The sequence below is a fragment of the Amia ocellicauda genome, chromosome 3 (genome assembly GCF_036373705.1).
Source record: "Amia ocellicauda isolate fAmiCal2 chromosome 3, fAmiCal2.hap1, whole genome shotgun sequence".
NCBI lineage: Eukaryota > Metazoa > Chordata > Actinopteri > Amiiformes > Amiidae > Amia > Amia ocellicauda.
The window spans coordinates 17,635,707-17,651,555 of NC_089852.1; the positions used below are offsets into that span (position 1 = coordinate 17,635,707).

Below are 15,849 nucleotides of genomic sequence, written 5' to 3' on the forward strand. Positions count from 1 at the left end.
AGCTGTAATAATGTGCTATACAGTAGAAGAAGCACCCATAAATCACTACTAAGATGGCACCAAGGCTGAGAACATCATTATGCTCTGAAATACAAGGATATAGGTAGGTTACAATCCTCTCACCTATCAGAGGCTAAAGCAAGAGAGGTCATTAGCATTTTGTAGTCTCCATTTATTCAACAAGAATCACCATTTCCTCTGAGAAGGGTGTGTATCACTCAACATAAAATGATTCAGCTACTGCATTTACATTAAAAGCATAACCTTTTTTAGAGTTTTGTGTCCATGCTTTCAGAAGATTATAATTATATTTTGCTGCTAATGAAGTTCAAACTACTGCAGATAGGTATCAGGTGGGGGGTTCGGCAGAGAACTGCATCCCGAATCTCCAGTCTTGGCCTGGCAGTCGTGGTGCATGGGAAGCAGGGGATATTTTGCGTGCTGATTTGACTTTGACGGATGCCACCCCATTACCGAGCAGAGTTGTTGTTTCCCCCCACTTAGCCCATTTGTATTTCCAATCAACACTGTCAGCCTCAGTGAGTCAGAGAGAGCAAGAGCGAGAGAAACTCCTCTTTGATATCAGAAATGTTTTTTAATGTAGTCTGAGCTAGCAGAGCGCTCACACACTCTAATAAGGAGATTATTGATGCTGGCACGCAAGGTTACAATTCAGTTTGCGATGACAGGAAATGGTTTGCTCCCGTCACTAAAGAATGAACAGCCGCATTTAGGCATTGCAGATAATTAGGTAACTTGGTGTGGCTTATGTGCCCCCCCATGTTGGTAAAAATAAAAAACAAAAACAATACCATTCCTAAATATTGTGATAGTGACATTTCAACTGTTAACTGCTGCCTGGCTCCCGATTCACAGCAACAATATTTCAGTGCCCATATGCATGCAATTTGGTGGCGTTTGTCTCTTTCTAGATTTTAGATTATTACAAAGGCACTGGAGCATTTTGGAAAAGACAGTATGGCAAGGTCTGCTTTGTTTTGGTATTCTGTGCAAGACAGTTCATCAACTGCAGAATATTAGCATGAGAGAATGAGGGATGTAGGCAGATGAAAGGGATTGGGCAGCTATACTGCCCAGAATGAAAGCTCCTTATCATTTCCATTCTGAACAAAACAAAATAACATAATTGACTTCTGTATGTTTCGTAGGACTGGTGTGTTCACTCACAGCTTCATTGTGGACATGCTTTCTGCCCCTAAGACCTGAGCCAGCAGAGTTCTTTGTGTTACTGTAATAGCAACAATATGTGGCAACAAGGATAATACTCTGACAATGAACAGGATTCTGTGTAACACATTAGAAATCTGTTTGTTCAATGATGAGACAGAGTCTGGATCAGAGTGATGTTAGTTTATTGATACAAGCATGCAGGGGAGGTGACCTTTGGGGAAGTCCCGCAGAAGGTCTCAAAGGTTTACAAGTATGTCATAGGTTTTATACATATTTGATTCCTGGGCTGGGCAACAAGCTTGCCTCAGCAACACAGAGTAACAGAAATCTTTCTATATATAGATGTTGCTTCTCCAGTAGTTGGCTGGTTGGCCGGAGTGGGTCTCTGTCTTGTTCTTAGCCCTCCTTGTTGATCATGGGGTCGTGGTATAACCGCAAAGGATCAAGCTCCATTGATGGAATGGAGACATTACAATGACTTTGTTTCAACACCCTAGTTTTTAGGAACTTAAGAACGGGAACAGTGCATTGGTACAGGAGAGAGTACAACTAGACATTGAGGCCAGAGTGTACAATAATATTTGTCAGCTTCTTCACCAATATTAAAACAAAGTATGCTTGTATTTGCTAATTAGAGTATGAGTCCATCATGCTCAAAATGTGACTTCCCCTAATGTTCAGCATGTTCATATTCCTTGGCAGTTACTTGAAAAGTGTACTGATGTTTGTCAGTATATAAGACGCACTTTTTGGTCTGTATGTTTTTTATACAGTAAATCTCTATAATGCTCGAGGGGGGGCTGAGCTGTACCCATTTACAATGTAATTCTAGACTGTCAAACTCTGCAAACGTAATTCAGATTCCTAAATGGTCATTAACCAATAATTTGGAGGTGGCGAGGGGAAACTGGGAGGTGGAGAAATGGATTTTGTTAATGTTTTAGAAATGTGTTCCTGACGCCGGTCGTCCCAGCTCCTCTGATAGCCCATTTGAGATCAGCTCAGCCTAGATGGATAGAAAACAAACACATTTTCAGTGTTTGCGCCCTGCACTTTATCTTCATTCTCCACTGGCGTGTGTTAAAAATAGCAGAGTGAGGTTTTCGTCAGGCTTGGGGAAATAATCGGAAAGGCTGGGAGCAGATGGGTGCCATCGGACAGGAAGCATAATGAAATGTGCAGTACCATAATGAAATCTCGGATTGTACTTTGCTGCCCTCCCCCACCCCACTGTCCTAGGGGAGAAGATGGTACTGTGCTTACAGATAACCCAACAGAATTTCAAGGGCTTGGAATGGACTCTTTCAGGCTTTGTCACCATATTTGTCTTATCGCTGCACATACTCCACTTGGTCATCCATAGCTTCTGATGGTCAAGTAGATTTGTGAAATGATCTCGATGCAATAGATAACAAAATCTGTTATTATATCACTCTTGTGTACCCATAAGTTGAGTTGTCTGCCAAATTATTAAACTACACAGCTTGGTGACCAAAACCACCACGTCCCTGCTTAAACTTTCTATTTTATGCTCAGTCCTTTGTAGAAGTTAGTTGTTCTGCTTGCATTTTGGATTTTTGTAGTAAAGCATTCTAAATAGTTCTTCAAAACCACCATAGAGGTTTTCAGCCGAGAGATGCCCAGTCTCATATTTCAGAATTCAAAATCGTGATCCAAAACACTTGAAGAAAAAGGTCCCAGTTTTGCTGCTTTTGCTAATGGCAGATTCTCCTTGACTATTCCAGATCTTGGTGACCTCTGTGAAAACACCCCAGCCATCACTGCTGTATGAGAATGTGGTGGTGAGTGAGGGCAGCCCCATCCTGAGAGACCTGCTCTTCAGCCCAGACTTCCAGTACATCTACGCCATGACTGAGAAACAGGTAAGACCGCCATGTATTCCTCACACATGACTGCCACATGCTATTCCCCACCTTGATGCATTCATTTCCATTAGCTAAGCTATTTCCTAAAGTGTTAGGGGTCTGTTTGATGATGATGATGATTATTAATTTGAAAGACTTTAATCTAAAGTGACTTACATGGGTACCCATTAATACATTTAAAAAAAAAAAAATTATGGAGCAATCTGTGTAGAATACCTTGCTCAAGGGTTAGGGCTAACTACCCAGGATTATGAACCCTCAAGCATCCAGTTAGAAGTCCAGTTGCCAGTTGCTAAAATACCTGAAGTATTCAATATCTTTAGTTTAACTAAAAGCAGCTTTTTCCTTAACTAGTGTATTGACTTCAATGTCTTAACCGGCCCATGTGCAACACCCTTGAACTTGAGAAGCACTAAAGGGGAAAATGAGGGTAATTGTAGAGCCCAAATTACTACTCCATACTGCTGCCCTCGCTCTGTTTCCATTAGGACATTATACAGTTAATCTTTATACCTTCAATCTTTGTAGCTGTCTTTCAAACATTGCCTTACCTATTCTGTTTTCAGTTGTATCTTCCATGTTGAGAATCCATTTGTTTCTGCTCAGTGATGATGGTGCTCTGGTTTCACAATTCATATTATCTGCTTGTGTCATAAATAACACATTCCAGGTGCCAGGTGTGGGTTAATAACACTCATTACTGTGAATCTACACACCTTTCATTATTTCTGCCACTTATTTCCAGTCATATTCTCTCTGCCACAGTTTCCATCTGCAAGTCTCTATTAACAATGCAGTCCACTTCAATCCAATGCCAATATCTTAAAAACTCTGCTGCTGACATTCATTAAACAGGTAATTCAGCATAAACTTAACCAGAAAACACAATTTTAGGCTACTTTGTTAAGGCTGTTGCTGTTTTTTTTGTTTTTTGTTTTTTTATAAGAATAATAAACAATGTACTTCTTCTCATAAGGCAAAGCAATCAGAGTAAATTACAGTTTACATTTTTGTAGTAAATACTATGTATTTTTTTATAAATAATATACTATGCTAGAAAGATTACTAGGAAAATATTTGTGCTACAGTTTAGATGTCGTGCCCCGGTTCTTCTCAGTAACCTATAATTAGATAATGTCAAATGTAGTTTCACGGTAGAAAATAAGTAAACGGATGCATGTAAGTATACAATTTTGCTTTTATCAAATAAAGTGGCATCTTAGCAGTCATTTCTGTGATTTTCTGCATTTTTTAATTTTTTTCTTTATTTGAAAAAACAAAATGAAAACAAACACAAATCCTTCAAAAAATCATGAAAATCCAAAGGAAGAAAATCTCTTCCTCTTCTCAAAGAGCACCATCTGACAAGATCTGTTTTGCACCTGGCTCTGAAAGCTGTGACTAGATGAGCTTTGTGTAGTCGTTCAAAATACTGCAGAGCTCCTTGGTCAAGATTTTCCTTGACCAAGATGTAGCATTTTGATTTAGTTATGCTTTACTAATTCTGTGCACAATCTTTGGATATAGAGACTTGAGTGTATTTAATGTATACTACTGGTCCATTTGCTTCCTTCTAATAACACTTTGAGATTCTTGAACAATGACGTGGTAACAAACTATTTTTTTCCTAAAGTAAACAAATCTAGCTCTTTACACAGTGGCTTCACTGAAGATGCCTGTGTTAGGATGCTCTGTAAACATTACCTATGATGTCAATCCTTGAATCCTTCATTAAGACCTATGCAAAATCCTGAGGTTTGAAACAAGGGTCAGGGGACAGGTGTATTGAGGATAGAAGAAAGGTCCCCCCCCCATACAGTCATGGTGTTATAGATCAAACTGCCCAGTCATTCTTTTCAATTAGATTTCCTGCGATCCATGAAGCCATTACTTGACGTGATTCTCTGTATCAGTCTATTAGCAATCAAATAAGCCTGTTGGGCTGAATGACTTCCTTTTATTTACCTTTCTGATTGATGAAGCAAAAAATGAGGGAGAGAGAGAATTGGAAATTGTTACTGTTTGACTTTAGTTCTGTATTTTGTTACAAAAGGTTAACTTAATTTTCCTAGTCTGCAAGAAAGAGACCAGATTGGAGAAGTCAATTGATAAAGAATGGACTCCAATAAAATAAATATTTGCCTTCATTTTTACAGTTGCTACAATACCTTGTTCGTATATTCATCAGTTCTATGGCAAGTGACTGAGGAGACTTGTCAAAAAAGCACTCAGTATGATTGGCCTGTTCTTATTACAGTGATCGAGCAGCCGTTGAGGCTGATCTGACCCCTTGCCCTGCAGGCTCCGAAGCTGTGTTCCAGTTACTAGGCAGAATTAAATGTAATATTACAATTCTGAAATGGAAAAGAGCAAAGGGAATATTTAGTGCAGCTCATTGGCTAAATTTCCAAGAATACTTACACCCCCCTCACATCCTTTTTTTTTGGGAGGTGGGGGGGTTCCTCAAGCTTTAATTGGCTTTCTCCTAACATTTAAGAACTATTTAAATGACCCTTTACCTGAGGCTATTTCTTAAATTTATGGAATTCGTTAACTGAGAGTGGTTGAAGTTCAAGGTTTTTTCTTCGTTTGAGAGAACGGCTTACTAATTCTGTCTATTGGAATTATTAGTTATGCAGTATCCATAAAACATATGCATAGATTATGCAGTCCAGCACTACAGAATACTTAGGTTATTACTTTGTGTACATAACAGTATCATTATGCAGAGTTGATAGGTCCCTCAACACTAACACTGATATTCCAGAAATGGAAAAGAAGTCCTGAAAGTACTGTCTACAAAAATAGGACAGTTGGGTACTGTATTTTAAAATGTATAGTAAATGTACTGACCTATAATGTCTTTACTTCTAGGGGAAATTCTAGGGGAAAACAAGGAGGAAATATAAGTAAAATCCCTGCTTTTGCCTAGTTTGTCACAGCTACAGTAAAAGTTGTAGTACAAATACAAAGGTATATTGCCTTAATGACAGAGAATGTAAAACCTGAGCTGTTGGGTCTTATTATGGAATATACAGATGTGTACATTCACAAGTGAACATTCACGTGCCTCAGTCTTTTCAGAAATATCCTTTTGTGTATTCACACTATATTTGAATCATCACTTCTACACCTAGTACATGATTTGTTTCCCAGAATTTACAAAAATCTTTCCAGTTATCACTTATCTATAGCAAACAAAAATCGCTCTTTATTGTATTTTAATAAATTGACACACTGCTACATTTAGTACCTCGCTGTACATAAAAGCCATTAGTTTTCTTTTTCTTAAAAAAAATAAATAAAAAAAAATTGCTTTTGAATATGAATTATAAGAAAGGAAAGTTTAAAGCCTTTCAGATGTTTACACATTTGGACCAAGCTTTGCAGCATCAGAAAAGTGGAGCTGATTGTTTTATGCATTAATGATAAGGCAGACAGGATCAGTTATAAATACTCTACCTGTGACTGAATATCAATAGCTACTTTCAAATAATTTAGTCAGAAAAGCTATCCAGCTGTGACGGCCTTTGGCCAAAGTATGTGGTCTGCAGAAGAAATTATTGGTTTCCAGTTGAAAATGGGAAGAAAAAAATGCATCCATAAAAACAAAATAAATATGTATATATTTTCAACATGCAGAGATTTTACATCTTTGATTTTTCCATAGTATGTATCTAGCCCACATACCTCAGTATACTTGTTAAAGCACTCAAGGCTTGCACCATAAATATTAATCCAATGTCTTACCGATTGCACTTAATGCATTTGAGATTTTTTTTCTTTCAAATAACGCATTCAGAAAATGATTTTCTTTTCAATCCATTATCGTTTCATAGCAGCACTGATATAGGAACAATAGATCAACCAGTCAACACTCTTGTTTTGTATTATTGAGTATTAATCTGGCTTCAGAGGTTTCCTGATTTATATTGCATGGAATAAATCAATACAACATGGATGTTATAAAACTGATTAGCAGCTTAACTTGTCTGTTGTGCATTTAAATACCTATAACACAAATAGCATTTGTAGATAGACTAAAAGATCCTCCCAGTACAGTACCAGATTTCTGTACATATTCTCATGTGCAAGAATTAAGTAGTGGTTTGTTTATCATTTAATATATACCATATTATGTAATTTTGATCTTGCTGAATACGATACTTTCTGACTGATAGTTTGCAAAATGTAATCTTTTAGTAATTAACATTTGTTTATCACTTATAATCCTAGTTCAGATTGAGGAAACTGATGCATACATATGGCGGTGCAGTAGATTAGAGCTGATCTTTAATCAATCAGATTCTGTAGTGAGAGATGGAGAGAAGAAATAGCTGTTATGGATAACATTGTTAAACTATCATTCATTCACAAATTCTCTGCTGTCCGAATTATTGCTTTCATGGCACCGATGGCTAATTCAAATAAATAGTGGTTACTTATGTCCCTTTTTCTTTTTTGGCCACTTCTGCTTATAGTTTGTACTTGTAGAAACAAAAAATAAGATGAACAGATTAAGCCTTGCAGGTACTCAATTTTATTCTTTGGCACACAATGCTAGCCTGCCATAGTCCTCACCCCACTGACTGTTTGACACTGCACTTCCTCGATTGAGAAACGCACACAAAAAAAAATCTCACTCTCCCACCCCTCATTTGCGGGGAATGGCCATTGTTATGTAAATGCTTTGGGTATTGTGGTCACCGAGGCGAGGAAAATGTAATAGTCCGGGGTTGTCTGTGGAGACCTCCGTGTGTTATTAACAAGTCTCGTTTGGCCTTTTCTGCAACCTATTCAATTACATCCTGGCCTCCCAACTCCAAACAGGGAGCAATGGCAAACTGTCTGCGGGGAGTTTCCTTTTGGCTTGCCAGGAAGGAAAACTGCATAGAGCAACTCAAAATCCAATATCCAATACCGATAACCTTTTATTTTCTTTGTTCTTTGAACAGTCAGTAGGTACTCCACTGGGGATACTCAGTTTTATTATACTTGGGCTCACGGTCTGCTAGAACAACGTTTGTTTTAATTTTCCTTGTATTACTTATTCCTACTCTTGTGCAAGAGTTATTAACTATAAACTATCTAATGCAGTGCCGGAATAAAACCTACAGTAAATGTGCATTCAAAAACAATCCTCCTTTGGTGAACAGTAAAATATTAGTCCGTAAGGAACCACTTTACTGTACGCTGAAACGGAACCATTTACAACCTAATGAAAAATGGTCCTGAACGCATTACCTGGACGTTTAACGTGGAAGACCACAGTTCTTACACATTAACAATGCTCTGAGCCTTTACTATGATAAGTGGGAGTTCCACAGATTAAGTAGTTTGAGTACCATAAAACCTGTTGAGTTGAAGTGTAATGTAAACTTCTCTGTTGCAAACAGTCAGCCTGAACTAACGTCAAATTAAGCCTCCAGATGAAAAGCCAGCATTTTTGTTTAAAATCTATAGTCTAGAGCCGGAAGAATGTTTTAAATCCTGCCAAAAGCTATAGATAACCCATCCCAATCACAAAGCAGCCTTCAAGGAAAAATCCAATTTTGCACACCGTTTCATTTGATATATACATAAGAAACTGTTTCTTAAAGAAAAAGCACACAAGTGTATCTGTCGAAATGAATAGACACCAATGGTTTCAATGTTTTTATAAAACAGACTTGTAATTATGTAGCATGAAGCAGATCATTAAAATAATTTTGAGAGTGGTATCGTGTACAAAAAAAGATAATGTTTGATTGTTGTTGAAAATCATGAAAGACCATGTAAATAAACTCATATGCTTTTGCAGGAATGTCTTTGATATTCCTAAGCCAGTTAATTAATGTTAATTAATGTTCAATTCCTTAAAATCAAGATAAAACACCACAGTTTCCGATGCATCTGTCAGCCCAGCATACACGTTAAATATCGAAACCTAAAACCACAGCCTTCCTCGATTACACACAGGAGTCACCCTTAACCTTGCGTTGCCCCAGGCATTCCGCTTCCAAATCTATAAAGGGTGCTGTCTTTGGCTAACGGCCCAGTAGCTGACAGGAAAGTAAAGCGTAGCTGCTATCCTGGGACAAATAGCTCAAGTATTTCTGAACATTAAAACCGATTCTCTGACTGAAATATCCTTCGCAATAAAACTGTCCTACTTGAAGTACTAGTTATTTGTGTATGCTATCTCTTTTCTGAATTCAAATTTTAAAGTAATCCTTTCGCAAGGCTTTTACTTTATCTTTGCCTCCTCTATTGTAAGAGGATGTAACAGGCAGTGTATTTACAGTGTCGGGAACTTTAGTTATTCAGGATATAAGAGATTGGAATATAATCCGAATGCTCTTTTTACATGTATCAGCATTCTTAATGTTCTGCATTTACAAGGGAAGAGGAATATTAAGTGAGCATGATTCACATGTACACCTAGAACATAAGAACATAGTTTACAAAAGAGAAGAGGCCATTCAACCCATCGTGCTTGTTTGGTGTCCATGTTCCCAAATTTTCAGCTTCAACCACATCGCTGGGGAGTTTGTTCCAGATTGTGACAACTCTGTGTGTAGAAGTGTGTCCTGTTTTACGTCTTGAATGCCTTGAAGCCCAATTTCCATTTGTGTCCCCGGGTGCGTGTGTCCCTGCTGATCTGGAAAAGCTCCTCTGGTTTGATGTGGTCGATGCCTTTCATGATTTTGAAGACAGCAGTGAAAGTGTTTGAAGGTCACCTGTAATTTTCATCATCTGATGTTCTTGTATACTAATATTTAACAATAGACACTTTTTTATATATAGGCCTATGCCACATAGAAGATGGGAAAATGAAATCATACAGATTGCAGGCATGACATGGAAAAGAGAAGCTGCAGTTCAAAGCAAGTGGAAACATCTTGAGGAGGCCTTCATTCTGTAGTGGATAGATATAGGCTGATGGTGTTGATATATGTTTCAAGTTATGGAATTTTATATTTTGAGAGATTGTCTTTATTCAAAGCTGTTGGATGATGCAGACCAGATATTTCCAAATTTTTTAAATCCTTAACGGAACTGAAGTTTCATTGTCAGACAAAAGTATCTGCTCTTCTTTGAGCCTGTAGTTATGTTTTACATCACATCGGTGCTCGGTTTACACCTGTGTTTTTATGGGTTCAGACTCCTATTCGGAATATGCGGTTTAGATGGGTCCGAATTTAGGCTTCAGTCTTGCGAGTACTAGAGGTAATTTACCTTGATTGCTAAAAAAAAAAAAATGTATCAATAGGTAAATGTAAGATGAGGTGATATATTGTAAGTAGACCTGGATAAGGGTATCTAATAAGAAATATAAAGGCATATCCTATACTGGAAGCCTCTGGTTATCAGCGATTCTAAAAGACTTCTTTGCCCACTTGTGTTGAACAAAAACTGATGACATGAACAGAAGCTGAATGACACTAAAGGCACTGTTTGCCAGTCAGGTTACTATATTTTTTGTTCATGTATTGAGATGATAGAGAGGTGAGGAAAGAGGTTTAAGTTCTCTGTCCGCTTTTGAAACTGTACTCCTTCAACATAGGTGATAGTATTCAGTCCCCTGGCACATCAGTTTTGAAATTTAAACTGCAGTTTCCTTTGGAGGGATTCCAGCGAGGCGGCAGAGAGATCCAAATCCCCTTCGAGAGTGACGGCTGCAGTAGGCGATACTGTCAAACAGAATAATTTGCCTGTGAGGATCATTTTTATAGTCTCAATCATGGAATCTCATGGTTATCTGTCCCTTGTTCGGAGAGACGTGTTAAAGGGAACGTTCCCGATCTCAGGTTTCGATGGTACCGATAATAAGAGGTTTGACTGGCAGCAGATTTTATTATGTGATAATTAGATGGGGATACTCTTTCTAGCTTGCTTACTCATTTTGGAGTAGAATAAGACCTGAAGCTGCTTGCTGTTATGAATACAGGTTTTGATGGCTTGAAATTAGAAACCGAGAATGGTTTTTGGATATAGTGTAGTGTGTATAAACTGTAGAGCAAACCTTTATGCAATTAATACATTTGGATGACCGTTTTTTACATTATAACTGAATAAAAATAGGAATGTTTGTTAATGTAACTTCATCCTAACTTATCTAACCTTTCCCTGCACCATTATTCATAGCTAGCACAAAACATTGTTTCAGAATTAAAATCCAAAACATGTTTTCCAACCAGTAAAAACAGAAAACAGATGCACCTATTTCTTTTTATTTCATTATTTATATGTTTTCCATAGGATAATAGAAATGCCAGCATTGAGAGCTGTGTTGTACAGTGCCTCAAACTTCAAAAACTCCATTTACAAAACTGACAGAGCAATTTACCATTCCCCATGTTCTCAACCAGTTAATTAAAAGTTCCCGATAGCAAGTCGTACATCTCCCACTGCAAACTGTAGGTCTTTGGAGGATATTAAACTGTCTGTTTAACTGTGGAATAAAATTTTTCGATTAGTGCACGTCAGATTTATAGGCAGTGGCTAGACAATGGTTTTCTCTATGGCTTGAATTATTAAATTGGTTCGAAATACTTCGGTATGCTGCCTATAAAAATGTATATCTGTACACAAAATAAAAGTTGAGTTCATTGACCATGATGGATTGGAACCAACCTAAGCTGCAGTGTGAGCTTCTAGGACCTTAATGATGTGCCCTGCTCATGTTTTCAGCAGCTGTATTAGTCTAATTTGTTGGCAATAAGAGTTTGTTATACATGATTGAATTAAATATTGTGAAGCTAGTTGCTAATATGTATTCATTATTTTTTACTACTTGCACAGGAATTTATCAAATCAGATGGCAAAATTGTGATTTGTAATGCATGATTGAAATGTACAGCTTTCTTGAGGGTACCATGTTTTTAAACCAAACATAAAATAGTTGTAGATGTAAACCTATTGTCAAAGGGCTAAAACCTCTGGCATGTGTGAAATACATTATACATGCAGGGACCAATGCTTAAAATATGACATCAATTTAAACATCTCCAATACAGTTATAACCTGTATTCATATGGCACAGTGACACAGTACTCAAATTCCCACAGCTTGCAGGCAATTAAGGAGCTGTTTGAAGGTCAAAGCCGATGCAAAGCACTTCATGCAAAAATATCAGCTGACTCAAGTCTGATTTACAAGTGGACATCTTAATAGAGGAATGCAGAATATAACACAGTGTGACAAGAATGGACTGGAAGTTAATTAGCATCCACCTCTGTGCAGTTTGTCATGGGATCAGTGGAGCGAAATGGTCTGAAAATGACAGAATAAAAGATTTGCGATAATGTAATGTTCTCCTCTTTAGGAAAAAGTAGATCATTAGTAAAGTCCCCAGGCTGATAGGACTGGTGAGGTAAAAGTGGACTGCCTTACAATACCTGTGATTCATAATATTTACTGTGTTTTAGTAACCTTAAGGTGTAAAGTAAATACATTTACAGATAGGCCATGATGCACCGGACCAATAGAAGATATAACAAAACCAAAGTTCTTTTCAATATATGATTCACATTTACTACCAATATATTTATTTTATTTTATATTCTCTCCCCCAATCCAGATACAAATTAAAACAGTGATAATTTTGTGATGGGCATTTGCTCAAATCAACACACTAATGCCAAATGTAGTCATACATACAAATTGAATTTGATCAGAATTTAATTACCTTTTCACTTCCCGGACTGCTAATAGTTCTGGCAGCTCTTGGTTATGAATCATGAGACTGAACTTCTTTGCTTTGCTACTTGAAAAGTCTCTGATGTTTAGCGGACGCTCCTGGAAGTTTTTTTCCCCTACAGTTTCCCAACCACCCTTTTTCCAATTTTGTTTACTGTAATATTTGATTTGCAAGCCTCTTCAACAATAGAAAGGATTCTACCTTATGCCATGCAGTATTTTCACAGGTTACAAGAAAGGATTAGACCGGTAAAAGATATACACATGGATAGATTTTGGTTGGTTAGTTTTACCGCAGACAGGAGTCAGAGTTGAACTGGTAGAAAACCACAATAACAAGTGCAGCTGAAATGCAGTTATTTGGGTATTCTTCTGTGCATGCACTTCGTAGGAGGATGACAGTTTCTTGCAAGCTGAAGTCTCAAAAGAGTTGAGCTGTAAGTAAAACCGTGAAGTCTGAACTTTAAATAGAATACTCTGTGATTCAAGTGCCAATCCTTTATCATCTTCACTCAATGGTGCAATGGTAAGAATTGTTTTGCGATATTGGGTTTGTAGATATCTTTGAGAGAGGAAAAAGAACAAACAGAAAAACCTTTCTGCAAATGGATTTGCATTGGCAAGGAACCATATAAAGTTTGAATGTTATACATAATTCTATGTATGAATGTGTTATTTTGTTTTTATTCTGTGAAACACTCAGTGGAAACTGTTGCGAAGGGCGGTATTCCAAATAAAAATGGATTGACTGGAAAGTTATGCAGGGCAATATCCAGTACAAGATACTGTCTAGCACAAGAAGCAGATTAATTGCAGGTAAATAAAAAGGTAACTTCTATAGTATGCAGTGAGAAATAGTGCTATACTGTTGAGAGCAGTTTATAGATAGCCAAGCAGAGGGGCGTGGGGGGGATTCTCTATTTATATTCTCCTTAATTTCATACATTGCAAACCACCCCAAAAAGCAGAGACCCATCACCTATATTCACATACCTGATGTCTTCAGAGAAATGCTTTACATGACAAGTACACAGCAATAATCTTGCAAAATTACATATTCCTACACACACCATTACGTCTCTACCAGAAACAATAAAAATTAAAAAAGGCTGAATTGTTTATTTAAAGAAAATGCAATTAGTCTTTTTTTTTTTTTTTTTTTTTAGATAAGTAATGGTGTGTGTAGGATTATGTACTTTTGCTAGATGTATACTTTTGGGAGTACATTTTCCCAGCACTACTATATAATTGTCAATAGAGTGCGTGTGGACATTTTATATTAAGTGCCCAGTGTTTGACAATGAAAGCACAGAGTGCAGAAATCTAGACTATGCACTTTTTGCTAATGAAAAACAATGTAGTGAAAGGTTTATGGGATTCAGTGGCCCTTTCCCCATTTACAGAAACCTGACTCACAGTCTTAAAAAAAAAAAAAAAAAGCTGGTAAAAGAGGACTTTAATAGAAGCTTGAAACTTTATAGCATTAGATCACTCAGCTTGATTTTTTGGTTCATGGAGCTTGACAGCAGGAACGGGCTAATATTACACCTCCAGTTTCAACCCATATAACAGATTAGAATGGAAGATCAGATACAAAGGCTTCAGTTAGTTACCAGCTTGTAAATGGCAGATTGCAGATACTAATGACCTGTCTGTTGTATAATTATACAGATTGGGCATACCGAAGTGGTAACTTAATGGAGCTCAAGTTTGGACATACCTGCTCCTTTAATTTGTCTTTAGCAGTGTTAGCGGCTTCCTGCTTGAAATAACATTCCCAATAAACTCTGACATCTTAAACTGGTTAAAACGATACCTGTGTCATTATAAGCAAATTCCATTCTGTTAAATTAACCTATGTACATGTCTATGTCTATGCCATACTTATAATTTTAAGTGATTTATGTGGTTATAATAACTTGTAATTGGTTACAACTGAAATCATATAAGAAATAAACTGCCACTGTACTCTATGTACTCTTGCTGTCACTGCTCCACATGACTAACCTTTTCTTGTATTGTATCTAGTCTTGGATTAGAGGCCCATTTCAACCTTCACAGTGTTAACTTTGTATGCTCCAATGTGAATTGTATTGGGCTATTAAATCTCTGCAGGGGAGGGCACTGACAAAAAGCAATCTGCAAGTCTGTGAGCTGTCCAGCTCCACACTCAGGGCAGCTTACAGTCACATAAGTCGCTAGTGGTCTAGATGAACCCTTTGAAATCCGTCGCACATCAAAATGTCTGTTCAGTGAAAAGGACATTCCCTGTCTTGCACTGGATCTTGCCGTGAAGTGATGTATGGTGCAATTAGCTGATTTGCCCCCCCCCCCCCCCCCACCCCCCTCCTTTGTACTCAACCAAATTAAAAGGCAAAATAAGTCTTCTGACAGAAAGTCTGCTTTTACTAAATTACACCTTGTCAGAGCTCCTTTGGAACCTAAAGGGTACCCTATCCATCATCTAATTGTTGTGTGATCGCACTTCCAATTTTGGTGCAAATTGCACAATTACAGAAAACCAATGGAACTTTTCCCATTGCCCATTACCTGTTTCCAGAATGGAATATTCCAATCAGAATTATATGCATCTTGTTTTCTTTTAGTGCCTGATTAAATGTGCTCCCTTTTGTGACCCAAATGAAAGTAGCTCATTTGCAAGTGGTATTTATTTTGCAGGATATAGTGCTGTCTGACTGTATTGCCCACAACTGTGGGAGGATATTAATGGGCTCTTACAGATTTAAAGAGTTAAATGAAAGTTATATTTTAATATAATTAGATGCTCTTGATAATTGTTCCTGGATCATTCCAAATAGGAAAAAGCAGTCATCTTCTTTGATTAGTTTCTTCAAACTAATTGAAATGAATATATTGATCTTTTTCTGACTTTTATCAGAAACAATTAAATACAAAACACATTGTTTACAAACTGCCTTTAGTAGATACAGTACAATTCATTGTATTGTGAATTGTTACTGTAGGATTACTTAACACAGATTGTACTATGATTATAATATACATTCACTGAGTTCAAGCCTTTATGGAAGGAAGTGTACAAAACTGTGAAAACATTGCATAATTAAAATTA

The 15,849-nt window shown here is 37.2% G+C and overlaps 1 protein-coding gene across 1 annotated transcript in view; it reads left to right on the forward strand.

Annotated features, from left to right (window-relative positions):
• plxna1a (plexin A1a) overlaps positions 1–15,849 on the forward strand; it is a 311,729-nt gene that overhangs the window by 155,861 nt on the left and 140,019 nt on the right. The window contains exon 4 of the mRNA XM_066698365.1: positions 2,937–3,074. Coding sequence (XP_066554462.1) covers positions 2,937–3,074 — 138 coding nt within the window. The remainder of the gene's footprint in view (positions 1–2,936; positions 3,075–15,849) is intronic.